General features: G+C 52.5%; 2 protein-coding genes across 2 annotated transcripts in view; one reads left to right on the top strand and one right to left on the bottom strand.

The window, feature by feature from the left end:
- Positions 1-15,704, bottom strand: part of LOC147100975 (peptidyl-prolyl cis-trans isomerase FKBP10-like) — a 69,902-nt gene extending 54,198 nt beyond the window's left edge. The window contains exon 1 of the mRNA XM_085966097.1: positions 15,605-15,704. Coding sequence (XP_085822223.1) covers positions 15,605-15,657 — 53 coding nt within the window. The 5' untranslated portion in view covers positions 15,658-15,704. The remainder of the gene's footprint in view (positions 1-15,604) is intronic.
- Positions 15,705-16,651: 947 nt separating this feature from the next.
- LOC147100974 (endoplasmic reticulum protein SC65-like) overlaps positions 16,652-26,258 on the top strand; it is a 31,206-nt gene continuing 21,599 nt past the window's right edge. Inside the window, exon 1 of the mRNA XM_085966103.1 lies at positions 16,652-17,126. Within this exon, the coding sequence (XP_085822229.1) occupies positions 16,656-17,126 (471 nt within the window). The 5' untranslated portion in view covers positions 16,652-16,655. The remainder of the gene's footprint in view (positions 17,127-26,258) is intronic.

Raw genomic sequence — 26,258 nt, 5'->3', positions numbered from 1 at the left:
GAGTAAAGAAGTTTCTCCTCATCTCAGTTTTGAAAGAGCAGCCCCTTATTCTAAGATTATGCCCCCTAGTTCTAGTCTCACCCATCAGTGGAAACATCCTCCCCGCATCCACCCAATCAAGCCCCCTCACAATCTTATATGTTTCGATAAGATCGCCTCTCATTCTTCTGAATTCCAATGAGTAGAGTCCCAACCTACTCAACCTTTCCTCATACGTCAACCCCCTCATCTCCGGAATCAACCGAGTGAACCTTCTCTGAACCGCCTCGAGAGCAAGTATATCTTTTCTTAAATATGGAAACCAAAACTGTACGCAGTATTCCAGGTGTGGCCTCACCAGTACCCTGTATAACTGCAGCAAGACTTCCCTGCTTTTATACTCCATCCCCCTTGCAATAAAATCCAAGATTCCATTGGCCTTCCTGATCACCTGCTGTACCTGCATACTAACCTTCTGTGTTTCATGCACCAGGACCCCCAGATCCATTTGAACTGTAGCACTTTGCAGTTTCTCTCCATTTAGATAATAACTTGCTCCTTGATTTTTTTCTGCCAAAATGCATAACCTCACACTTTCCAACATTATATTCCATCTGCCAAATTTCTGCCCACTCACTTAGCCTGTCTATGTCCTTTTGCAGGTTTTTTATGTCCTCCTCACTCACTGCTTTCCCTCCCATCTTTGTATCATCGGCAAACTTGGATATGTTGCACTCGGTCCCTTCCTCCAAATCATTAATATAGATTGTAAAGAGTTGGGGTCCCAGCACTGACCCCTGCGGAACACCACTAGTCACAGATTGCCAACCCGAGAATGAACCATTTATCCCAACTCTCTGTTTTCTGTTAGATAGCCAATCTTCCACCCATGCCAGTATATTACCCCCAATCCCGTGATTTTTTATCTTGATCAGTAATCTTTTGTGTGGCACCTTGTCAAATGCCTTTTGGAAGTCCAAATACACCACATCCACTGGTTCCCCTTTATCCACCCTGTTTGTTACGTCCTCAAAGAATTCGAGCAAATTTGTCAAACATGACTTCCCCTTCGTAAAACCATGCTGACTCTGTCCGATTAAATTATGCTTATCCAAATGTCTTGTTACTGCTTCCTTAATAATGGACTCCAACATTTTACCAACCACAGATGTTAGGCTAACCGGTCTATAGTTTCCAGCCTTTTGTCTACCTCCCTTTTTAAATAAGCAGTTTTCCAATCTGCTGGGACCTTTCCTGAATCCAGGGAGTTCTGGAAAATTACCACTAATGCATCCGCAATCCCCACCGCCACTTCTCTCAAGACCCTAGGATGTAAGCCATCAGGTCCAGGGGATTTACCCGCCTTTAGTCCCATTATCTTACCGAGTACCACCTCCTTAGTGATTTTAATCGTGTTTAGCTCCTCCCCCCCCATAGCCCCCTGTTTGTCCAGTGTTGGGGTATTTTTTATAGTAAAAATGTGTGTGCAATCACAATGCCTAACTTCTGCTTTACGCCAAAGATCCCTGTGACAATTGGACACACCAGATTGGTGCATGTACGTTCAAGAGAGGAGATAAAACTAAATGTGTTGGATAATTTAAGGGACAAGTTGGTCAATTATGAAGATCCGGTAGGGGCCCCAATACCCCACCTGCAAGAGGATCTGCAAGAAATGAAAGAGGATTTGATTTGAGTAAGATGGTGAAACAATACATAGTGTTGCAAAGGAATCTTAGGGAATTAGCAAAAGACATAGAGGTAGAGCTACAGGAAGTCCCGCGATATGAGAAGCTGTAGGATTGGGGAATGAATGGCAACATACACCCATGAATCCGCATAATTTCTCATATATATTAGTGATAGTACAGTTAGTCATGGCTGTAGGATGGGGAGTAACAGCATGCACTGCTTGTAAAAAGAAACAGACCAAACAAAGAGCTAAAGCGAGTCAGAAAGAGCTGGAAAACACAAGTTTGCTCTAAACATGATGGGTATGCAGGGCCTCCCGAACCAGCGACTGATCACCGCATGGGGCAGGAGGCACAGCGATGCTTATACATGTGGTTTAACTTGGGCAGGGGCCAAGTACCAAAAGGGGGGACTGAAGTGGGGAAAGAGTTAAAATGACATCGCTGGCAGTTTCACTGAATGGTGTAAGAAAGACAGGTGCTAACATGAAAGGCCACATCCATAAAGATGTGGTCAAGATAGCTGACCTTTGAAGACTTAAAAACAATTAAATGGAGACAGGATGTTTAGCATTTCAACTGCCCTTAAGAACTTTATTATCTGGGTCACATTCCAAGGTATCTTTTAATCAGCATTCAGCTGTTTGAGTGAATGATTGAGGAGGCAGCTTACACATGTTTACCTTAGGACATGTAACCAATCCCTGAAGGTGCATGTGGGCTAAGATCCAATCAGGTTGCAGGAATGAATTGTGCATGAGGCTGCCATGTGTATTTTAATATATAAAAATGTCGTGTTTGCTGTAACAATTTGGAGAAGTCTCCTGGCACGCCAGTAGAGACTGTCTCCCCACCGGTGTAATAAAGACAACTTGACTATCGATCTGAAAACCTTGTGTTGAGTGTTGGTTTGAAATACTCCACACCAAACATAAATAAGACAAAGACCAAAGTAATAAATTGGAAAAAGCTGATTTTAAATGGATGCGAATGGAACTAGGGAAAATAACTGGAAAAATTTACTGACATAAAAAGAAATAGAACAGCAGTGGGAAACATTTAAAACAATAAAGTACAGGAGAATTATAGCTAATTAAAAAGCAAGAACAAACTAGCCAGTCATAACACACCATGATAAATAAAGAAATAAGGGCAAAATTGAAACTAAAGAGAAAGGCGTACACTAAGTACAGAGACAACAAAGGAGAGGCTGGCAGAAGGGAATACGAAAAGGTTAGGAAAGAAGTCAAAAACAAATTAGGAAAGAAAAGAGAAACTACAAAATTAAATTATCAAGGTGTGGCGGATCGCCACCTAAACGGGCGCAATCCACTTTTCCGTCCGTGGAGAATAAATCGGGCACCTTGCCTTTAAGAAGCATGCTGCCTTTAAGGCATGACAAAGGAGCGGGCGTCGCCCTCAGTGTGTACTCAAAAGCGCGGGTGTCGCCCTCAGTCTGTTTTCGGGTTTAGCAGAGAGAGGAGCTGGGGCAGCCATCTCTCAAGAGAATGTAATAAAAGCCATGTGTTCCTCAGATCGGTTCGGCCTCCATTCGTGTTCCGCTGCAGCCGCAACATTGGTGACCCCGACGCTCAGAACGTATTCCGAGCACTGCAATGGCGGACACGAATGCAGTTTCCGTGAAACTGCCGGAGTTTTGGGAAAACCAGCCCGAAGCCTGGTTCCTCCAAGCTGAGTCCCGATTCCGGCTGCGACACATCACCACAGATGGGACGAAGTATGACTACCTCGTCGCATCACTCGGTAGCTCCACAGTCACGAAGGTCTGGATAGCGCTGCAGAACTCACCAGAGGAGGGCAAGTATGCACATCTTAAGGCCGCGCTCCTTAAAAAATTTATGACCTCAACATACCAGCGAAACTGCCGCCTCCTCGACCTTCCAGGCCTCGGTGATGCCTCACCATCAGACCTCCTCTCCCACATGCTCTCACTCACCGATGAGAGCCCACCCGGGTCCCTCTCCTGCACGCTGTTCATCCGCCAGCTACCTCCCAGCATCCGCCCAGCGATCGTGGCGTCCGGCCTCACGGACCTAGAAGCGCTGGCCGACGAGGCCGACAAGCTGCTGTCCGCTCACTCCAGCCGCGACGTCGCTCCGGACCTGGCAGCCACAGCCTGGGTGCGCCCCTCACCGGCCACCATGCGGCCACAAGGCCCAGCCACGGGGCCTTCGCGCCCCACAAACCCGGGCTACTGTTACTACCACGCACGGTTCGGCGCCAGGGCACAACGGTGCACACCTCCCTGCTCCTTCAAGTCCGCCCCCATACCAGCCCCCGCGATGGCTGTGGGCCACGCGGGCTCCCTGCTGTACGTCACGGATGACAAAACCGGCCGCCGGTTCCTGTGCGACACTGGAGCTCAGCACAGCATCATCCCGGCCTCCGCCCTCGACATCCAAAAGGGCGAACGAGGACAGGCGCTGGCTGCCGCTAACGGCTCGGACATCCGGACGTACGGCACCCGCACAGTCACCCTCGACCTCGCTGGTCGCCGCTACCGATGGGAGTTCATCACTGCCAAGGTACTCTCCCCTCTCATCGGCGCAGACTTCCTGTGTGCCCACGGCCTACTGGTAGATATCCCTCGACACCGCCTCGTGGACATGAACACCATGTCCCCCATCCTGGGTGCCATGGCCCCCCCGTCAACCCGCCGACATGGCGTCACAGTGCCACGCCTGGGCCACGGATGACTACTCGGCACTCCTGGCCGAATTCCCGGCCCTCACCAACCCGACCTTCTCCGCGGAGGTCGCCAAACACGGGGTGGAACACTTCATCCCCACCACAGGCCCCCCAGTGTACGCCCACGCCCGCAGGCTGGACCCGGCCAAACTGGAGATCGCGCGGACCGAGTTTGCCACTATGGAACAGCTCGGCATCATCCGCCGCTCCAACAGTCCCTGGGCCTCCCCACTCCACATCGCCCCCAAACCAGGCGGGGGTTGGCGCCCCTGCGGGGATTACCGCCGCCTCAACGATGCCACCACCCCTGATCGGTACCCCGTGCCGCACATTCAGGACTTCTCGGCTAGACTGGCTGGCCGCTCAGTCTTTTCCAAAGTCGACCTGGTGCGCGGCTACCACCAAGTCCCCGTCCACCCCACGGACGTCCCCAAGACGGCCGTAATCACCCACTTCGGGCTTTTCGAGTTCCTGCGGATGCCCTTCGGCCTCAAAAATGTGGCCCAGGCATTCCAACGGCTCATGGACTCGGTCCTTCGGGACCTGAAGTTCCTGTTCGTCTACCTGGACGACATCCTGGTAGCCAGTTCCTCCAAACAGGAACACCTCGAACACCTTCGCATCCTATTCGGGCGCCTCAGCGACCACGGGCTCAGCCTCAGCCCAGCCAAGTGCCAGTTCGGCCTGGACAAGATCGACTTCCTCGGCCACCACATCACCCATGCTGGGGCCATTCCCCTGCCCACCAAGGTGCAGGCCGTCCAGCAATTTCCCCGCCCCACCACCATCAAAGGACTCCAGGAGTTCCTCGGGATGGTGAATTTCTACAACCGCTTCATCCCCAAAGCGGCATCCCTCATGAGGCCCCTGTATGAAGCCCTCCGGGGCAGGAGCGGCAAGATGGCGGTCGAATGGACGGCAGACGTATCAGCCGCCTTCAACTCCACCAAGACCGCGCTCACCGACGCCACCCTGCTCGCGCACCCACGGCCCAATGCCAGAGTAGCGCTCACCACGGACGCCTCCGACCACGCGGTTGGCGCCATGTACGAGCAGTGGGTCGACGGCACCTGGCAACCACTTGCCTTCTTCAGCCGCCAACTACGCCCCCCGGAGGTCAAGTACAGCACCTTCGACCGCGAGCTCCTCGCGCTGTACCTGGCGGTCCGCCATTTTCGGTTTTTGCTGGTGGGCCACCCCTTCACTGCGTTTGTCGACCACAAACCCCTGACATTCGCAATGGCAAAGACAACCGACCCCTGGTCCGCCAGGCAGCAGCGCCAGCTCACGGCAGTGTCCGAGTTCACCACGGACATCCAACACGTCTCCGGCCGAGACAACGTGGTAGCCGACGGCCTCTCCCGCCCCGCCATCCACGCCGCACACCTGGCAGTCGACTACGCTCAACTCGCAGCAGACCAGCTCACGGACCCTGATCTGCTCTCCGCACCTACCAACCTACCAGGGCTACGCCTGGCCGACGTCGCCTGCGGCCCGACCGCAGTCACGGTCAAGTGCGACATATCCCTATCTCAACCTCGGCCCGTCGTCCCAGCGTCCTGGCGCCGCCGGGTATTCGAGATTCTCCACAACCTCTCCCACCCCGGCGCCTGCGCATCCATCAAATTGGTAACCAACCGCTTTGTCTGGCGCGGCCTTCGCAAGGATGTGCGTAATTGGGCCAACTCCTGCCTAGCCTGCCAATGGGCCAAGGTGCAGCAACACACGAAAGCACCCCTCGAGGAGTTCACCGTCCCTTCACGTAGATTCGACCACATCCATGTGGACATCGTCGGGCCCCTGTCGCCGTCGCAAGGCCACACGCACTTGCTGACAATCGTCGACCGCACCACACGCTGGCCCGAGGCAATTCCACTGACCTCTACCACCACCGCCGACATCGCCAGAGCCTTTGTCAGCACCTGGGTCGCACGGTTCGGCGTCCCCTCCGACATGATGTCGGACAGAGGTCCGCAATTTACCTCTGAACTCTGGACCGCCATCGCACGCAATCTCGGGGTGACCATTCACCGCACCACAGCGTATCACCCCCAAGCCAACGGACTGTGTGAGCGGTTCCACAGATCCTTGAAGGCATCTCTTCGAGCCAGCCTCCAGGACGGCGCCTGGACCGACCGACTCCCGTGGGTCCTCCTCGGCCTGCGCTCCGCGGTTAAAGAAGACCTCCACGCATCGGCAGCAGAGCTCGTGTACGGCCAGCCGCTGCGCGTACCCGGCGAGTTCCTGCCCACCGCCACGACACCCTGGTCAGCCGACCAGCAACGCCACGACTTCGCCTCACCGGCGCTACAGTTCGCCCCGGTGCCCATTGCCCGGCACGGTGAATCCACCTCACACGTCCCGCTAAGCCTGCGCCAGGCACAGCTCGTTTTCGTCCGGCACGATGCCCACCGCGGACCCCTTCAACCCCCGTACGACGGGCCCTACAAAGTGCTACAGGCTGGGGACAAATTTTTCGACCTACAAGTGGGCGACAGGACTGAAAAAGTGTCAGTTGACCGACTCAAGCCAGCGCACTCGGAGCCCGGTGAGCAGGTCCCAGTAGCTGGTCCACCACCACGCGGCCGACCTGCCCTCAAGCCAGTACACCCGGCTGCTCCACGCCCGGCCGTTCCACGTCCACCGGCGTCCTACAAGAGCCGCTCCGGCCGGCCCATCAGACCGCCGCACCGTCTCGTCCACACCTCCTAAGCGGATTCTGGGGGGAGCTGTGTGGCGGATCGCCACCTAAACGGGCGCAATCCACTTTTCCGTCCGTGGACAATAAATCGGGCACCTTGCCTTTAAGAAGCATGCTGCCTTTAAGGCATGACAAAGGAGCAGGCGTCGCCCTCAGTGTGTACTCAAAAGCGTGGGTGTCGCCCTCAGTCTGTTTTCGGGTTTAACAGAGAGAGGAGCTGGGGCAGCCATCTCTCAAAAGAATGTAATAAAAGCCATGTGTTCCTCAGATCGGTTCGGCCTCCATTCGTGTTCCGCGGCAGCCGCAACAAAGGAATATAAAAAGAAATAGTAAAGTATTCTACAGATAGCAACAAAAGAAATATCAGGATAGGGATAGGGCCACAAAGGGATACACACGATAAACTCACAGATAATGACAGTGAAATGGCAGAAATATTGAATAATGACTTTGCCTCAGTATTTACCAGGGAGACTAACATGGTGGAGATGACATTAGAAGAGATCAAAAAAGATATCAAGGCATTTAAGATAGAAAGGGGGAGATAATTGATAAACTGATCAAACTCAGAGAGGATAAAACCCCTGGCCCGGATGGATTGTAACCGCACATATTAAAAGAGGTTAGGGAGGAGATAGCAGAGGCACTGTTACATATATAGAAATTCATTAGAAAAGGGAACAGTGCCAGAGGACTGGTGGACAGCTGATGTGATTCCTATATTTAAAAAGGGAGATAGAACAATTCCAGGGAACTATAGACCAATTAGCTTAAAGTTGGTGGTAGGAAAGATTACTCAAAGACATAATAGAAAAACATCTAGAAACTGAAAATATAATAAAGATAGTCAGCGTGGATTTCAAAAGGGAAGGTCGTGCTTGACCAACCTTAGTGAATTCTTTGAAGAAGTAACAGAAAGGGTAAAGGTAAAGCAGTAGATGTAATATATTTGAATTTTGGAGAGGGATGTTGCTTTTTTCCCGTCGGGGTACTTGAACGAAGTGATTATTCAACATATTTACTAGTTTGTGCTCATCCTTTCTCCAATAACAACAATAACTTACATTTATATAGTGCCTTTAATGTAGTAAAACATCCCGAGGCATAAAACGTTACAAGCCCATTTGCAACTTTTATAGTTTTCACCTCTTCTCTAACTCTACTCTTAAGTGAAAGTGTTGTGCACTGAAATATTTCTTTACTTATGTTTAACCTCTGCTGCTGTGCCTTTTTCTGGGTCTTTTTGTCCTTCTGGTCACTGTATTAACATGTTTCTGCATTTTCTTATATTCATCCCAATGAACTTCTTTCTCATCTCTTCCTGTAAAATGTTTACAGGCCAATTATCCTCTTTATCTCACTTTTAATTAGTTTATTAATCCCTTTAGGGTCACATTTGCTTAGTTGGTTGGTTTTGGGAATGTATTTAACTTGCATTCTCAGCATTATACCTTTAAAGGTGTTCCACTTGCCTTCTACTAAAGTGTTGTTGAACAACTTTCCCTAATTTATTTGTTTTGTTCTTCCCTCACTTCAGCGAGGTTAGCCCTGGCTCCTGACTCCCAGATCATGTTAAAACTTCATGTGGCATATATCAATGATCTAGACTTGTATATAGGGGGTATGATTAAGAAGTTTGCAGATGATACTAAAATCGGCTGTGTGGTTGATACTGAAGAAGGAAGCTGTAGACTGCAGGAAGATATCAATAAATTGGTCAGGTGGGCAGAACAGTGGCAAATGGAATTAAATCCGGAGAAGTGTGAGGTAATGCATTTGGGGAGGGCTAACAAGGAAAGGGAATACACATTAAATGGTAGGACACTGAGTAGTGTAGAGGAACAAAGGGACCTTGGAGTGCATGTCCACAGATCCCTGAAGGTAGCAGGCCAGGTAGATAAGGTGGTTAAGAAGGCATACGGAATGCTTGCCTTTATTAGCCATGGCATAGATTACAAGAGCAGGGGGGTTATGCTTCAACTGTATAAAACACTAGTTAGGCCGCAGCTAGAGTACTGCGTGCAGTTCTGGTCACCACATTACAGGAAAGATGTGATTGCACTAGAGAGGGTACAGAGGAGATTTACAAGGATGCTGCTGGGAGTAGAGAATCTTAGCTATGAGGAAAGACTGGATAGGCTGGGTCTGTTTTCCTTGGAACAGAGGAGGCTGAGGGGAGACCTTATTGAGGTGTATAAAATTGAGGGGCCTAGATAAAGTGGATAGAAAGGACCTATTTCCCTGAGCAGAGGGGTCAAAAACCAGGGGGCACAGATTTAAAGTAATTGGTGGAAGGTTTAGAGGGGATTTGAGGGGAAATGTCTTCACCCAGAGGGTTGTGGGGGTCTGGAACTCACTGCCTGAAAGGGTGGTAGAGGCAGGAACCCTAACCACATTTAAAAAGTACTTGGATGTGCCCTTGGGATGCTGTAACCTGCAGTGCTACGGACCAAGAGCTGGGAAGTGGGATTAGGCTGGATAGCTCTTTGTCGGCCGGCGCGGTCACCATGGGTCGAAATGGCTTCCTTCCGTGCTGTAACTTTCTATGATTCTATGATTTATCATTTTGAACCCTGGCTGACCTCCACCCACCCCTTGCACAGCCCTGCTGAGTTCTGTTGTGTTGTTTCAACTGCCTTCCCAGCTGAAAATAGCCACTACAGAAGTTAACTTTTTAAATGCAAGTTATTTCTTCTTTTAAAATACTTACATTTATTTCAGTCAACTTTAAACTCACAAACTCCTGAAAATTGTGAATCTATTAAAAAAAACTGGATTCAAATATATGCTTTAACCATGTCATAGAGTCATGGGGGAAAAATTTGGTTGATTGGCGCTAACGGGGCGCAAAGCAACTAGCGCCTGAGCGCGGCGCTGCTAACGACTCCTGCAAAATTCAGTGGGAGGTTAGCGGTGGCGGTAACCATTAGTGCCGCGCTGCACCGCCGGCGATTAGGTCATCGTGTGCAGTACCCCAGCTGCGATCTTTGGTAGCGCCCCCTGACTTACCGCCGGACGCTATGTCCGACGGGGTCAGGGGGGGCCTACCTGTGGCCGGGGCGGCGCTAATTAAAGGCGAGGTGCTGGGTGGCCATTTTTGTTGCTGGCCGCCTGCCAGCACCCGCCCCCTCTGCCGTCCCCGGCCTCCTGACCACCCTGCTGCGGAGTGCCAGCTGCGCTGTGCCGGGCTCTTTTGCCGGCACTCCGATCCCTGGTGGCCCCGCTAGGCCCCTCCCCTTTAATAAGTTAACGCAAGGGAAAAGGAAGAAAGGAGGAGTGGCTCTATACTCAAAAACACACAATCACAATGCAGAAAAATGCACAAATGTGCTAACAGACACACACACTGCCGGACTGGCTTTATGGAATCTGCTGCCCCCTAGTGTTAAACTCTGATAGAAGCGATGGGTTGCTCGAGCGGGATCAAAGTGCAATGTGGGTTCAGCAAAGCAGTTTTGCTGTTCCAGAATCAGGGGCGTACTGGCCATATGGGAATTTGGGAACTTTCCCGCAAGTGCCCCGTGAATGAGACGAGAAGGTTGTCCCATGAAGAGAGATTGTGTAGATTGGGCCGATACTTTCTGGAGTTTAGAAGAATGAGAGGTGATCTCATTGAAACATAAGATTCTGAGGGGGATTGACAGGGTAGATGCTGAGAGGCTGTTTCCCGAGGCTGGAGTGTCCAGAACCAGGGGTCACAGTCTCAGGATAAGAGGTCGGCCATTTAAGACTGAGATGAGGAGGAATTTCTTCACTCAGGGTTGTGAATCTTTGGAATTCTCTGCCCCAGAGGGCTGTGAATGCTGAGTCTTTGAGTATATTCAAGGCTGAGATCGATAGATTTTTGGACTCTAGGGAAATCGAGGGATATGGGGATCAGGCAAGAAAGTGGAGTTGAGGTCGATGATCAGCCATGATCTCATTGAATGGCGGAGCAGGCTCGAGGGGCCGAGGGGCCGACTCCTGCTCCTAATTCTTATATTCTTATCAGAATCACAGAATCACAGAAACCCCACAGTGCAGATAGAGGCCATTTCGGCCCATCGAGCCTGCACCGACACATATTCCACCCGATCCCCGTAACCCCACGTATTTAATCCCCCTAACACTAAGGGTCAATTTATCATAGCCAATCAACCTAACCCACACATCTTTGGACCGTGGGAGGAAACCGGAGCACCCGGAGGAAACCCACGCAAACACGGGGAGAATGTGCAAACTCCACACAGACAGTCGCCCGAGGCCAGATTCGAACTCGGGTCCCTGGCGCTGTGAGGGTCATTGACTGAAACATTAACTCTGTTTCTCTACAGATGCTGCCTGACCCACTGAGTATTTGCAGCATTTTCTGTTCTGATCACTTTTCTGACCAGTGTTTCCTGTGACCCTGATTGGTTCTATCTGAAAGGGACCAGCTCAACCCTGTCTGCCACCCTCAGTGGATCTTCTCCCCTGCCCTTCATTCCCAAGCTGGACAGGCTGTCAGCAGCTTGACCTCTGACCCTCTTCCTGTCTAGTGATTGGCCAGTAGGGAAACCAATTTAACCGGCTGCTCCCCCACCCCCCAGAGTTGGGGTTCCTTGAAACTGGCTCCTGCTGAGCTTAAGTAAGTAGTGGATGGTCCGCGGGAAGAGCGAGGTGATTTCCGTTGTCTAAGGTAGAATTGGTATGTGAGAGGCATCATTTCACAAGCACATTGGCCGAGCTTTAGTACACATTCCCGGCTCTTCCCGCAATGGCCAGGGTACAGAGTTTGTGGCAGGGCTGAAGATGATGGCTTCGCTGTTCCGAAGGTTTGTCTGAAGGAAATTGCAACTCAGCCAAGACCGGATGTGAGACAAACAGTCCGACAGCACCGAGACAGTGGAGGGGTTGAGAGAGGTTGGCGGAGAGGGAGTGCTGGGTGTCGCCAGGGTAGACCTGGCAGCTGATCCCATGTCTGCGGATGATGTCACCAAGGGGCAGCAGGTAGATGGAGAAGAGGAGGTGGCCACGGATGGATCCCTGGAGGTGAAGATGCAGCTGTTGGAAGAGAAGCCATGGCTGGAGATGCTCCAGCTACAATTGGGCAGAGGAGAGGCATTGGAGGAAAACAATGGGGTCGACCAGGTCAAAGGCCGCAGAAAGGTCGAGAAGGATGAGAAGGGATAATACACAAGAGTGACAGTCACAGAGAATGTGGTTTGTGACTTTGGTTAGAGGGGTTTCGGTGCTGTGTGGTAAAAACCTGATTCGAATGGAGAGTGGCGGGAGAGCTGGATATGAATTTGAGAGGCAATAGTTCATTTAAGGACTTTGGCGATGAAAGGGAAGTAGGAGATGGGCCGGTAGTTTGCAAGGAGAAGGTGTCAAGGGTGGCTTTTTTGCGGAGGGTGTGATAACGGCAGTTTTGAAAAGGGAAGGAAGATCATTTAATATGTCAGTTAGCAGGGGGGGCCAGGAAGGCACGTTGGGTGATCAGGAGCAAGATACTGTGAATGCTGGAAAGCTGAAATAAAAACAGAAAATGCTGGAAATGCTCAGCAGGTCAGGCAGCATCTGTGGAGAGAGAAACAGAGTTAACGTTTCAGGTCGATGACCTTTCATCAGAACTGGAAAAAGTTAGAGATGTAACAGATTTTAAGCAAGTTCAGAGGCAGGGAAGCGGGGGGGGGGGGGGGTGAGGGGAGGAAAGAGCAAAAGGAAAGGTCTAGAAGAGGTGTAAATGGGGATGACAGAATCATCAATAACTGACATCTGAAAAAATGGGGGCGGAGGTTATGATCTGAAATTGTTGAACTTAATGTTGAGTCCGGAAGGCTGTGAAGTGCCTAATCGAAAGATGAAGTGTTGCTTCCAGGTGAAACAGCGATTTACTTGTACTTCTTGCAATTTAACATACTGTACTCGCTGCTCACGATGCGGTCTCCTCTGCATTGGGGAGACCAAATGCAGATTGGGTGACCGCTTTGTGGTGTAGTGTCAGCTGTGGCTCAGTGGGAAGCTCTCTCTCTCGCCTCTGAGTCAGAAGGTTGTGGGTTCAAGTCCCACTCTGAGGACTTAAGCACAAAAACCTAGCTGACACACCCAGTGCAGTGCTGAGGGTGTGCTGCACTGTCAGAGGTGCCATCTTTCAGATGAGACGTTAAACAGAGGCCCCGTCTACTCTCTCAAGTGGATGTAAACGATCCCATGGCACTATTTCGAAGAAGAGCAGGGGAGTTATTGTGCTGGCCAATATTTATCCCTCAATCAACATAACAAAAAACAGATTATCTGGTCATTATCACATTGCTGTTTGTGGGAGCTTGCTGTGGGCAAAATGGCTGCTGTGTTTCCTACATTACAACAGTGACTGCACTTCACAAGTACTTCATTGGCTGTAAAGCACTTTGAGATGTCCAGTGATCGTGAAAGGCGCTATATAAATGCAAGTCTTACTTTCTTTCAGTCTATAAGGGTGACCCCAAGCTTCCGGTCACCTGTCACTTTAATTCTCCGCTCCACTCTGACCTCTCTGTCCTCGGCCTCTTGCATTGTTCCAATGAAGCTCAACGTAAGCGCGAGGAACAGCCCCTCATCTTTCGATTGGGCACTTTACAGCCCTCTGGATTCAACATCGAGTTCAACAATTTCAGACCATAACCTCTGCCCCTGGTTTTTCAGACAGCAGCTGTATTACCCCACTTCTAGACCCACCTTTTGTTTCCTTACTTGTCCCATTACCATTCCCTTTCGCCTTGCACCATCATCCCTTTTGTCATTTAATCTCTCCTGCCTTCCACCCTATCACAGACCTTCCATTTTGTTCTTTCCTCCCCTCCCCCCTTTCCCTGCCCCTGCACTTGCCTAAAAACCTGCTATATGTCTAAATTTTCCAGTTCCAATGAAAGGTCATCAACCTGAAACGTGAACTCTGTTTCTCTCTCCACAGATGCTGCCTGACCTGCTGAGTATTTCCAGCATTTTCTGTTTTTATTTGGGTGGTCAGGGATTTAGTGGGAATGGCATAGAGGGAGCAGGAGGTGGGCCACATAGATGAGATGAGCATGGAGGGGGCATGGGGGAGTGATGTGCCTCAATAATTCCGAGACTCGATGTTAGCGAAACAAAACAAGGCTTTTATTAACTTAGAAAGTAACACGTAAGAGAGAGAGATATCTTCCTTCTGGAGACTGAGGCCAGACTGAGCTAGCTTACAAAAGGGGCCAGGTATGGGCGGAGCCCTACACACACAGCACATTCCAGCACATTCCAATAAACAATACAATGAGGACTGGGGGAAGGGAAATGACACTGAAACCGACCACAGTCACAGGCAGTGATGAATGGAATATTTCATCACAGGGAGATAGAAGAGAAACTGGAGAGACACAAAGATGAGAATTAAGGGGTAAGGTGGGGGGCCTTGGGGGAAGAGGAAAGCAACAGAGGCTTCTGAACAGATAGTCTCTCTCTCAGTGACAAAGAAATCCATTAGTTCCTTACACTTGTTAGTGAAAAGAAAGAACTTGCATTTCTATAGCGCCTTTCATGACCTCAGGATGTCCCAAACATTTTACAGCCAATGAAGTACTTTTGAAGTGTAGTCACTGTTGTAATGTAGGAAACGTGACAGCCAATTTGCACACAGCAAGATCCCACAAACAGCACTGTGATAATGACACAGGATTACACAGGATATACGGCACAGAAACAGGCCATTCGGCCCAACCAGTCCATGCCGGTGTTTATGCTCCACTCGAGCCTCCTCCCGTCTTTCCTCATCTAAATCTATCAGCGTAACCCTCGATTCCCTTTTCCCTCATATGCTTGTCTAGCCTCCCCTTAAATACATCGATACTATTCGCTTCAACCACTCCCTGTGGGAGCGAGTTCCACATTCTCCCCACTCTCTGGGTAAAGAAGTTTCTCCTGAATTCCCTATTGGATTTCTTGGTGACTGTCTTATATTGATGGCCTCCAGTTATGCTCTTCCCCACAAGTGGAAAGAGGGATAAATATTGGCCAGGACAATTATTGAGTGTGGAGGAGTTTAAGGAGACGGTTGGTAGTGGAGAATTGACGCCTGGGCTTATCAGCATGACCCTGGATTAGTGGCAGTTTTGGTACAGGAGAGTGAGGTTGGGGAGCTCGATATGATCCAGCCAGATTTGGTGATGGATGGCTAAACCAATTGTGAGGCAAAACCATTTGTTTGCACCCCATTAGAGAGGAAAGAGAACCATCCCAGGGAGAAAGACTGGGATGGGAGACAGTGACAGTTCTGCTGGGGACAAGCACATCAAGAGTGGAGGTGAGGGAGGGGCTGTCAACAGCTGCAGAGGTGTTTGGAGAATAGAGGACCACACGCTAGGCTGCTGCAGTTCTGAGTGACTTGGGGGAGAGACTTTTCCAGGAGTGGATGCAGAAAGAATTGGGGTTGGAAGGATGTAGGTGGGTGTGGATGGTGACGGCTACAAGGAAGTGGTTGGAGATTGACTTGGGAGATATGGCTGGGTTGGAGTTCCTGGGCACCAGACGGTTGAGGTGGAGACACACTTGCCTTTCTTGCTTCGGTCTGAAATCCTCTTCCTCTTCCAAATCCAAGAGAGTCATTGTCAGGCCCAGCGGAACACCCAGACTGAGCCGTGCGATTAGACCTGGAGCCAGCAACAGTGCTGTATCTGACATCTCTGTAAGCTGTGTACCAGGATAAGAGCGATAAGGCAGTGAGTGGGAAAAATTCTGGAAAGGGAGGGAAAGCAACCAGAAAATCTGAGTTGTCCTGGGCTCCTCATGGAATGTTGCTCTGGGGGACAGATCTCATCCGTGGTAGGAGTTCTTGGGACAGTTTCTTGATCAGTATTTCTAATCTCATCACAGTTCAGAACATTTTACTCTATCTAACCCGTGCTGTACCTGCCCTGGGAGTGTTTGATGGGACAGTGTAGAGGGAGCTTTACTCTGTATCTAACCCGTGCTGTACCTGCCCTGGGAGTGTTTGATGGGACAGTGTAGAGGGAGCTTTACTCTGTATCTAACCCGTGCTGTACCTGCCCTGAGAGTGTTTGATGGGACAGTGTAGAGGGAGCTTTACTCTGTATCTAACCCGTGCTGTACCTGCCCTGGGAGTGTTTGATGGGGCAGTGTAGAGGGAGCTTTACTCTGTATCTAACCCCATGCTGTACCTGCCCTGAGAGTGTTTGATGGGACAGTGTAGAGGGAGCTTTACTCTGTATCTAACCCGTGCTGTACCTGCCCTGGGAGTGTTTGATGGGACAGTGTAGAGGGAGCTTTACTCTGTATCTAACCCGTGCTGTACCCGCCCTGGGAGTGTTTGGGACAGTGTAGAGGGAGCTTTACTCTGTATCTAACCCGTGCTGTACCTGCCCTGGGAGTGTTTGGGACAGTGTAGAGGGAGATGTGCTCTATTTAAAGCTGTCCTGGGGCGGGCACAAAACGTTCGAAACCTTTTAACAATTTACCTGGAGTTGGAGCGATGGCAGGGCGGGCTCTAGGACCCTGTCTGCCTCTCTCTTGGATCTCCTGCAGGGCCTGTCCATGTCAGCTCCCAAGCTACGTGCAGGCAGTCAGGAGCGGGGAGGGGAATGGGAATGGAGCGGGGCTGGCGGTGCAGCGTGGCCGGGGCCGTGCTCCTCCTGAGCGGCGTGCTACTAGCGGCAGCCCAGTACGAGAAGTACAGTTTCCGCAGCTTCCCGGAGAGCGAGCTGGTGCCGCTGGACTCGGCTCTGCGCTACTCCCTGGAGCAGCACGCCGCCGGCAACTGGAGGGAGAGCATCAAGTACCTGGAGCTCAGCCTGCGCCTCCACCGCCTGCTGCGGGAGAGCCAGGCTCACTGCAACAGCAACTGCAGCCTGGCCCAGGCCCAGGCCGGCCTGCAGCGCCCGTCTCCCGGCCACTTCAGCGAGCTGCAAGCCTTCGCTCAGCTCCTGCGCCGGGCCGTGTGTCTCAAGGGTTGCAAGCGGTCCCTGGCCGTCTTCAAACTGCCCTACCCACAGAGAGAGACCCTGCAGCACTTCGAGACTCGGAGCCCCTACAAATACTTGGAGAATGCCTACTTCCAGGTAGGAATCGCAGCAACTGCGCCAAGTTCAACATTGTGTCAATATAATGGTTAGTTACATTGCCATTAATGGATACATTGTGTATCATCAGATTCGGTACATTGTAACCATTAATTGGTATACATTGTCATAATTGCATGGAAATACAAGATATTATCATTCGAGCAATTGTATTGCACACAGACACCGTTTAGAATCCGATTGATTCCCGGGTTTGTGTTGAACTGTGTGTGGAGTTGGGAGTTGGGGGTTTGGGGTTTATTGACTGTTGAAAGCCGGAGTGAAATTTCAATGAAACTTTTTAAATCGTCGGGTTCTCTGTATCTAATTTGACATGCGCTGCAATCTGCGCGTTTATCCCAGTTTAAAGCCTGAAAAAGTTCTATGGTAATCAGCATGTACTACATGAGAAAGTTCTGAAAGTTTGAGTCCTGTCCCTGGTCTTTCAGATGGTGATTTGATGCAAATTCTAACCAGTCTAAATAAACGGGACCAGAGGGATACTGAGCTGGGTTTGATCAGTTCATTACAGCTTATGAACTGTATCCCCTCTCCCTCTCCTCCAGTCCCTCTTCTCCAGCCCCTCTCTTCTTCCCCCTCTCTCTATCCCGCCCTCCGCTTGATTTCCGCTCAGTCTGGAAGCGGCGACTGTTTGCTGGCGAATCTCTTTGTTCACAGCTGTCGGTTTCCTTGTGTGAGCTGACTTTTTTCTCTGGGAGTATCTGACCAGTTCTCGCTCTGTGTTCTATCCCCTCCCCAACCTATTGCAGTGTGATTTATGGAGTCAGTGTCGGGCTGTGTGGAAAATGCCACGTCCCCGTTCTGAGCTGGGCTCCTCCCGCCTGTGGCGAGGGGCTTGTGACTGACAGCTCGCTCCATTCACACAATCCCTGGAGCAGCCACTGGCCCACACCTGCTCCAGCACTTGAACCGGAGAATCGACACAGCTGTGAGATGTCCCACTGACAGCACTCGGACAACATGCCGTAAATTACATAGACAGACACATAATTACATCGAATTTACAAGAACAACCAGCGCCTTTAATTAGTAAACCATCCACAGGAGCGATTGTCCCATTCCCAGAGGGCTGGTCTGTCGGTCGCCTTCCTTTCCTTGGATCAGGAGAAGGCGTTCGACAGGGTGGATCACGAGTATCTTTTCGGGACTCTGCGCGGGTTCGGGACGCGTTTTGTCGCCCGGATCCGACTTCTGTACGCTGCCGCGGAGTGTCTGATTAAAGTTAACGGGTCCTTGACGGCGCCCCTTCGCTTCGGGAGGGGGGTGCGTCAGGGATGCCCCATGTCCGGCCAGTTATATGCCATTTGCGTGGAGCCTTTCCTGCGCCTCTTGCGGAAGAGGTTGGCGGGATTGGCTCTGCAAGGGCCGGGCGTGGAGGTGGTCCTCTCGGCTTACGCCGATGACGTGCTCCTCATGGTCACGGATCCCGTTGACTTGCGGAGGATGCGGGAATGCCAGCAGATTTACTCGGACGCATCCTCCGCCAGGATCAACTGGGGGAAATGTTCTGGACTCCTGGTGGGTCAGTGGCAGGTGGACTCTCTGCCGGAGGAGTTCAGGCCCTTCGCCTGGAGTACCACGCACCTCCTCTACTTGGGAGTCTACCTCAGCCCGGCCGAGGACGCCTGGCCGGCGAACTGGCACGAGCTGGAGGCCAAAGTCACCGCTCGCTTAGGACGCTGGACAGGATTGCTCCGAGTGTTGTCCTACAGGGGTCGGGCGTTGGTCATAAACCAACTGGTGGCCGCCATGGTGTGGTACCGGTTGGTTACTCTGATCCCCCCCCCTGCGTTTGTCACCAAGATACAGAAGAAGCTCGTCGACTTCTTCTGGAACAACAGGATACACTGGGTCGCTGCCGCGGTTCTGAGTCTCCCGCTTAGGGAGGGCGGTCAGGCGCTGGTGTGCCTTCGCACCCAGGCTGCGACTTTCCGTCTTCAGACGCTGCAGAGATACCTGTACGTCGAGAATCCTCCCAGATGGTGTGCGCTGGCGACGTATTTCTTCCGCCAGCTGCACGGCCTCAATTACGACATGCAGCTCCTGTTTCTGGAAGTGGGCAGCAGGCGTGCCAGCCTGCAGGAGCTGCCTGTCTTTTACCAGGAACTGCTATGGGTTTGGAACTCCGTCGCCTCCAGGCGGAGCTCTCCCCCGTCAGGAATGGCGGCTGTCCTTCGAGAGCCGCTGTTCAGGAATCCGCACCTCCGCGTCCGTGAGTTCGGGCGGCTGGCGGAGTGGAGGGCTGTGCCTGGCAGGGTGACTAGAGTCGGGGACCTACTCGATGGCGGAGGAGCGGGCTGGATGGCGCCGGAGGAGTTGGCGCGGCGTATGTCGTGGGGCAACGTCCGGCTCGCGGTCGATGCCATCGAGGCGGTGAAGGCGAGGTTGCGACCCGGCGCCACGAGGTGTATCGAGGCGGCTCGAGCGCGTGGGGCGATCCCGCCCGGGCTTACTCCCGTTCGGACGGAATTCCTTATCGGTGCCCTGCCCCAAAGCTCCCCTAGGGGTTTGGTGCCTCACAACTTGAGCCGTCTCGAGGAGATGCCCTCCGTGCCTTTCCATTCTGCGCGGAGGGGTTTCCTGTACGGGCTGCTCTTGCACACCTTCCACTTTGCCATCTTCGCCTGCCGTCCGGACACGCTGTGGCGTGCCGTTTTACCTTCCGGCGGAGGCGGAGGTCCCCAATGGGGGGCTCTCTATGCGGGAGTCTTCCCTTGTTCTATTGGGGACTTGGCCTGGAGGGTGTTGCACAGAGCAGTCCCGTGCAATAGGTTTTTAAGTAGGTTCACGGACTCCCGGGCCGCCTGCTTGTTCTGCGGTCTGGAGGAGTCCGTGTTCCATGTTTATGTCGAGTGTGGGAGGTTGCAGCCCCTCTTCCACTATTTGAAGGGGCTGCTCCTCAAATTTTGGTTGCACTTCAGTCCCACGCTCTTGATCTACGGTCACCCGGTGCGGAGGGGAGCGGGCAGGTCGGAGGACCTCCTCGTGGGCCTGCTCCTGGGCCTGGCCAAGAAAGCCATTAATTGGTCCAGGCAGCGGGCGGCCGAGGGGGTCGTCCGGCCGGATTGCCTCCCTCTCTTCCGCGGCCATGTTCGCGGCCGGGTGGCCCTGGAGATGGAGCACGCGGTGTCCGCCGGCGAGCTCGAGCTCTTTCGTGACCGGTGGGCGCCACGGGGACTGGAGTGCATAATCGATTTAAGGGGTCACATTTTAATTTGATTTATCGGGTTTATTTAAAGGGTTTATTTGTTTAAGGGTTTTTTTTTTGGGTTTAAAAAAAAAAAGAGGACAACATGCCGTAAATTACATAGACAGACACATAATTACATCGAATTTACAAGAACAACCAGCGCCTTTAATTAGTAAACCATCCACAGGAGCGATTGTCCCATTCCCAGAGGGCTGGTCTGTCGGTCGCCTTCCTTTCCTTGGATCAGGAGAAGGCGTTCGACAGGGTGGATCACGAGTATCTTTTCGGGACTCTGCGCGGGTTCGGGACGCATTTTGTCGCCCGGATCCGACTTCTGTACGCTGCCGCGGAGTGTCTGATTAAAGTTAACGGGTCCTTGACGGCGCCCCTTCGCTTCGGGAGGGGGGTGCGTCAGGGATGCCCCATGTCCGGCCAGTTATATGCCATTTGCGTGGAGCCTTTCCTGCGCCTCTTGCGGAAGAGGTTGGCGGGACTGGCTCTGCAATGGCCGGGCGTGGAGGTGGTCCTCTCGGCTTACGCCGATGACGTGCTCCTCATGGTCACGGACCCCGTTGACTTGCGGAGGATGCGGGAACGGCAGCAGATTTACTCGGACGCATCCTCCGCCAGGATCAACTGGGGGAAATGTTCTGGACTCCTGGTGGGTCAGTGGCAGGTGGACTCCCTGCCGGAGGAGTTCAGGCCCTTCGCCTGGAGCACAACGCACCTCCTCTACTTGGGAGTCTACCTCAGCCCGGCCGAGGACGCCTGGCCGGCGAACTGGCACGAGTTGGAGGCCAAAGCCACCGCTCGCTTAGGACGCTGGACAGGATTGCTCCGAGTGTTGTCCTACAGGGGTCGGGCGTTGGTCATAAACCAACTGGTGGCCGCCATGTTGTGGTACCGGTTGGTTACTCTGATCCCCCCCCCTGCGTTTGTCGCCAAGATACAGAAGAAGCTCGTCGACTTCTTCTGGGACAACAGGAGGCACTGGGTCTCTGCGGCGGTTCTGAGTCTCCCGCTTAGGGAGGGCGGTCAGGCGCTGGTGTGCCTTCGCACCCAGGCTGCGACTTTCCGTCTTCAGACGCTGCAGAGATACCTGTACGTCGAGAATCCTCCCAGATGGTGTGCGCTGGCGACGTATTTCTTCCGCCAGCTGCACGGCCTCAATTACGACATGCAGCTCCTGTTTCTGGAAGTGGGCAGCAGGCGTGCCAGCCTGCAGGAGCTGCCTGTCTTTTACCAGGAACTGCTATGGGTTTGGAACTCCGTCGCCTCCAGGCGGAGCTCTTCCCCGTCAGGAATGGCGGCTGTCCTTCGAGAGCCGCTGTTCAGGAATCCGCACCTCCGCATCCGTGAGTTCGGGTGGCTGGCGGAGCGGAGGGCTGTGCCTGGCAGGGTGACTAGAGTCGGGGACCTACTCGATGGCGGAGGAGCGGGCTGGATGGCGCCGGAGGAGTTGGCGCGGCGTATGTCGTGGGACAACGTCCGGCTCGCGGTCGATGCCATCGAGGCGGTGAAGGCGAGGTTGCGCCCCGGCGCCACGAGGTGTATCGAGGCGGCTCAAGCGCGTGGGGTGATCCCGCCCGAGCTTACTCCCGTTCGGACGGAATTCCTTATCGGCGCCCTGCCCCAAAGCTCCCCTCGGGGTTTGGCGCCTCACAACTTGAGCCGTCTCGAGGAGATGCCCTCCGTGCCTTTTCATTCTGCACGGAGGGGTTTCCTGTACGGGCTGCTCTTGCACACCTTCCACTTTGCCATCTTCGCCTGCCGTCCGGACACGCCGTGGCGTGCCGTTTTACCTTCCGGCGGAGGCGGAGGTCCCCAATGGGGGGCTCTCTATGCGGGAGTCTTCCCTTGTTCTATTGGGGACTTGGCCTGGAGGGTGTTGCACAGAGCAGTCCCGTGCAATAGGTTTTTAAGTAGGTTCACGGACTCCCAGGCCGCCTGTTTGTTCTGCGGTCTGGAGGAGTCTGTGTTCCATGTTTATGTTGGGTGTGGGAGGTTGCAGCCCCTCTTCCACTATTTGAAGGGGCTGCTCCTCAAATTTTGGTTGCACTTCAGTCCCACGCTCTTGATCTACGGTCACCCGGTGCGGAGGGGAGCGGGCAGGTCGGAGGACCTCCTCGTGGGCCTGCTCCTGGGCCTGGCCAAGAAAGCCATTAATTGGTCCAGGCAGCGGGCGGCCGAGGGGGTCGTCCGGCCGGATTGCCTCCCTCTCTTCCGCGGCCATGTTCGCGGCCGGGTGGCCCTGGAGATGGAGCACGCGGTGTCCGCCGGCGAGCTCGAGCTCTTTCGTGACCGGTGGGCGCCGCGGGGACTGGAGTGCGTAGTCGGTTTAAATAACCAAATTTTAATTTGATTGGTTAAGTGTTGTTTAGGGGTTTATTGGGCTTTTTGTTACAGTTTATTTGTTTAATGTCTGTTTTTGGTTTATACAAAAAGAAGGAAAGCTAAGGAACAATTAACAAAGGAACATGCCGTAAATTACATAGACAGACACATAATTACATCGAATTTACAAGAACAACCAGCACCTTTAATTAGTAAACCATCCACAGGAGCGATTGTCAAACACAATCTGACACCGAGCCACAAGGAGATATTAGGACAGGTGACCAAAACCTTGGTCATTGAGGTAGGTTTTAAGGAGGAGAGAGAGGCGGAGAGGTTTAGGGAGGAAATTCCAGAGCTTGGGACCCAGGCAGCTGAAGGCACGGTCATCACTGGTTGAGCGATGGACATTGGGGATGAGCAAGAGGGCAGAATTGGAGGAGCGCAGAGATCTTGGGTGGGTGGGTGGGTGGGTGTAGGGCTGGAGGAGGTTACAGAGATCGGGAGGGGCGAGGAGGCCCTGGAGGGATTGAGAACAAGGATGAGAATTTTAAAGTGGCGGCATTGCCAGACCCGGAGCCAGTGTAGGTCAGCGAGCACAGGGTGACGGGTGAAGGGTACTTGGTGCGCAGAAGGAGGCCATTCAGCCCATCCTGCCTGTGCTGGCTCTCTGAAAGAGCTTTCCCTTAAACCCATTCCCCTGCCCTTTTCCCAGACTCTACAATTCTCCTTTTACCACTTTCCTGTTGAAAGCTATTATGGAATTTGCCCCAGCACTGATACTGCTGAGAATTCCATGTCCTAACCACCCTTTTAACAAAAAAAATCCCTCTCCCTAACATCTGCCTGAGGCTGAACCACACTGTTCCCAACCTTGGTGTCATATTTGACCCTGAAATGAGCTCCCGACCACATATCCGCAGCATAACAAAGACCGCCTATTTCCACCTCCGTAACATCGCCCGTCTCCACCCTTGCCTCAGCTCATCCGCTGCTGAAACCCTCATCCATGCCTTTGTTACCTCTAGACTTGACTATTCCAACGCACGCCTGGCTGGCCTCCCACATTCTACCCTACGTAAACTTGAGGCCATCCAAATCTCGGCTGCCCGTGTCCTAACTCGCACCAAGTCCCGTTCACCCATCACCCCTGTGCTCGCTGACCTACATTGGCTCCCGGTTAAGCAACGCCTCGATTTCAAAATTCTCATCCTTGTGTTCAAATCCCTCCATGACCTCGCCCCCTCCCTATCTCTGTAATCTCCTTCAGCCCCACAACCCCCGAGATCTCTGCACTCCTCCAATTCTGGCCTCTTGTGCATCCCTGATTTTAATCGCTCCACCATTAGTGGCCGTGCCTTCAGCTGCCTGGGCCCTAAGCTCTGGAATTCCCTCCCTAAACCTCTCCGCCTCGCTCTCCTCCTCCTTTAAGCTGCTCCTTAAAACCTGCCTCTGTGACCAAGCTTTTGACCAAGTTACCTCTCCTAATGTCTCTGGTTTGGTGTCAAATTTTGTTTGAATATTGCTCCTGTGAAGTGCCTTGGGACCTTTTACTATGCTAAAGGCGCTATATAAATACAAGTTGTTAATACAGCCAGCTCTTCTCTAGCAGGACTTGATGTCCTGCCCCTGCACCTCCCTGGAGTCCTCGAAGCATCTACCCATGGCCCCCTCCTCTTCCTACATGCTGCCTTTCAGTGACGGCTTCATGTGTATGCTGCATACCCCAGCTCTGCCTCTCCGCCATCTCTTTTGACCTGAGGCCACCTTGATGTTGGGTTGCTTGTCTAACATCAAGGTGTGGAGTAGTCACAGTTTCCCCCAACTGAACATTGGGGAGGCTCATTCTCAGCCCTCCCTTACCACTGACTCCTTCCCTGGTCCCAGCCACTCGCACAGACGGAATCAGTGTGAAGCCCAGGCTGAGCTTTGTATCCCATGCCCTACGCCTCTCCAAGACCGCTTATTTTCATTTCATCTCAATGTTGCTCTTGTCCACCCTTACCTTAGTTTCACCACTGCTGAAACTCTTCTCCACGCTCTTGGCATCTCCAGACTTGACGACTCGAATGCACTCCTTGCTGGCCTTCTGTGAACCTAAACTTTTCCAAAACCCGAGTCGCCTGTACCCTGCCCCACTTGCCTCATCCTCGCTATCCTGCATTGCTGCCCCATCCCCATGTATTACATTTAAGGTCCTAGTTCTCATTTTGAAATTCCTTCACCCTATCTCTTCAAACTTGTCCAATCTTGCACCTCCTCCCACACCCTGCGGTTCACTGAATCTGGCCTTTTGCTCACCATTGCCCTCCTAGTTCAATACCCTGTTAGTTACCGAGTCATTCACCCACTCTCTGGCACCCCTCCCCCTAACCCCTCGCCCTCTAAAAATGTTCTTAAAATACATCTTTTCAGCCAAGTCTTCAGTCACCCCTCCTAATCTCTCTCTCCATGGCTCAGCATCTGTTCTATATATTTATATTTTGGCCTTGGGATTTTTCCCCCCTTTAATTACTCTAATATCTGAGAAACTGTTTCCACTGGCAGGAGGGTCGGTAGCCAGAGCGCACAGATTTAAGATAATTGGCAAAAGAACCAGAGGTGAGATGAGGGGAAATTCTGACATAATATTACATTGGAGGAAAAGTTTGGTTGCTTTGCGCCTCCCGTTGGTGCCCTAAGAGGGCGCTAATGGGGCGCAAAGCAACTCGCGCCCGGGCGCGGCGATGTTTGTGGCGCTCACAAAATTGACCAGGCATTTTGCGGAGGCGCTAAACACTACCGCCACGATCTCCTGCGCCGGCAGATCGTGACATCAGTCGAGCGCGCAATGCCCCGGTAGCGCCCCGGAACGGATGTTGAGTGGCGCCCCCTGCCTTGCCACCTGCCGCTAGCAAGGACAGGTTGAGGGGAGCGTTTCACAGTCGGGAAGGGACTGGGGGAACGCTATTTAAAGGCAACCGCTTCCTGCCTTTTTTTGTCAGCGACATTTTTGCACCACGCATTCTGTGAGAGAGAGAGAGAGACTTCTGGAGAGATTCAACGCTGTGTGAAGGAGTTTTGGGTACTGCGCAGCACTTTGCAGGTTCATTTTGATTCGATCTTCCTTGCATCGATTTAGAAGAGATTATGGGGGCTGCACTCTGAGCTCTTTCCCTGGGCCTCTCCATTGTTCTTTCCAGCAGATTTGATGTACAGGTCTCTCCAGGCCGAGATTCAAGGCTGCAATGAGCAGGATGTGGATGGAGAGCAAGATCAACCTTCCCTTTAAGAACTGGCCGGCGCCGGTGTGTCTGTGTTCCATTGTTGACTGACATCACATGATTCGTCTCGCTCCTCGGTGTTAGCGCCTTAAGACAGGTGTGAAGCGCCTGATTTAGCGCTCCAATCACCTGCAGGGGTGATGAAAGCCAAGTTTGCAGTTGGAGGCGATAATTAACGTCGGGCACTAAACTTTGCGCCCGGTCGACAATTGCGCCCCAAAAGGGGCGATTCTGAATTTCTCCTTCATAGTGTTTACAGCACAGAAACAGGCCATTCAGCCCAACTGGTCTGTGCTGGTGTTTATGCTCCACACGAGCCTCCTC

The sequence above is a fragment of the Somniosus microcephalus genome, chromosome 24 (assembly GCF_052327205.1).
Source record: "Somniosus microcephalus isolate GS21.2 chromosome 24, FLI_Smic_1.0, whole genome shotgun sequence".
In the NCBI taxonomy this organism is placed as follows: Eukaryota; Metazoa; Chordata; class Chondrichthyes; order Squaliformes; family Somniosidae; genus Somniosus; species Somniosus microcephalus.
Note: the sequence above shows the minus strand (reverse complement) of the source record. Positions and strands in the feature narration are given on the sequence as shown.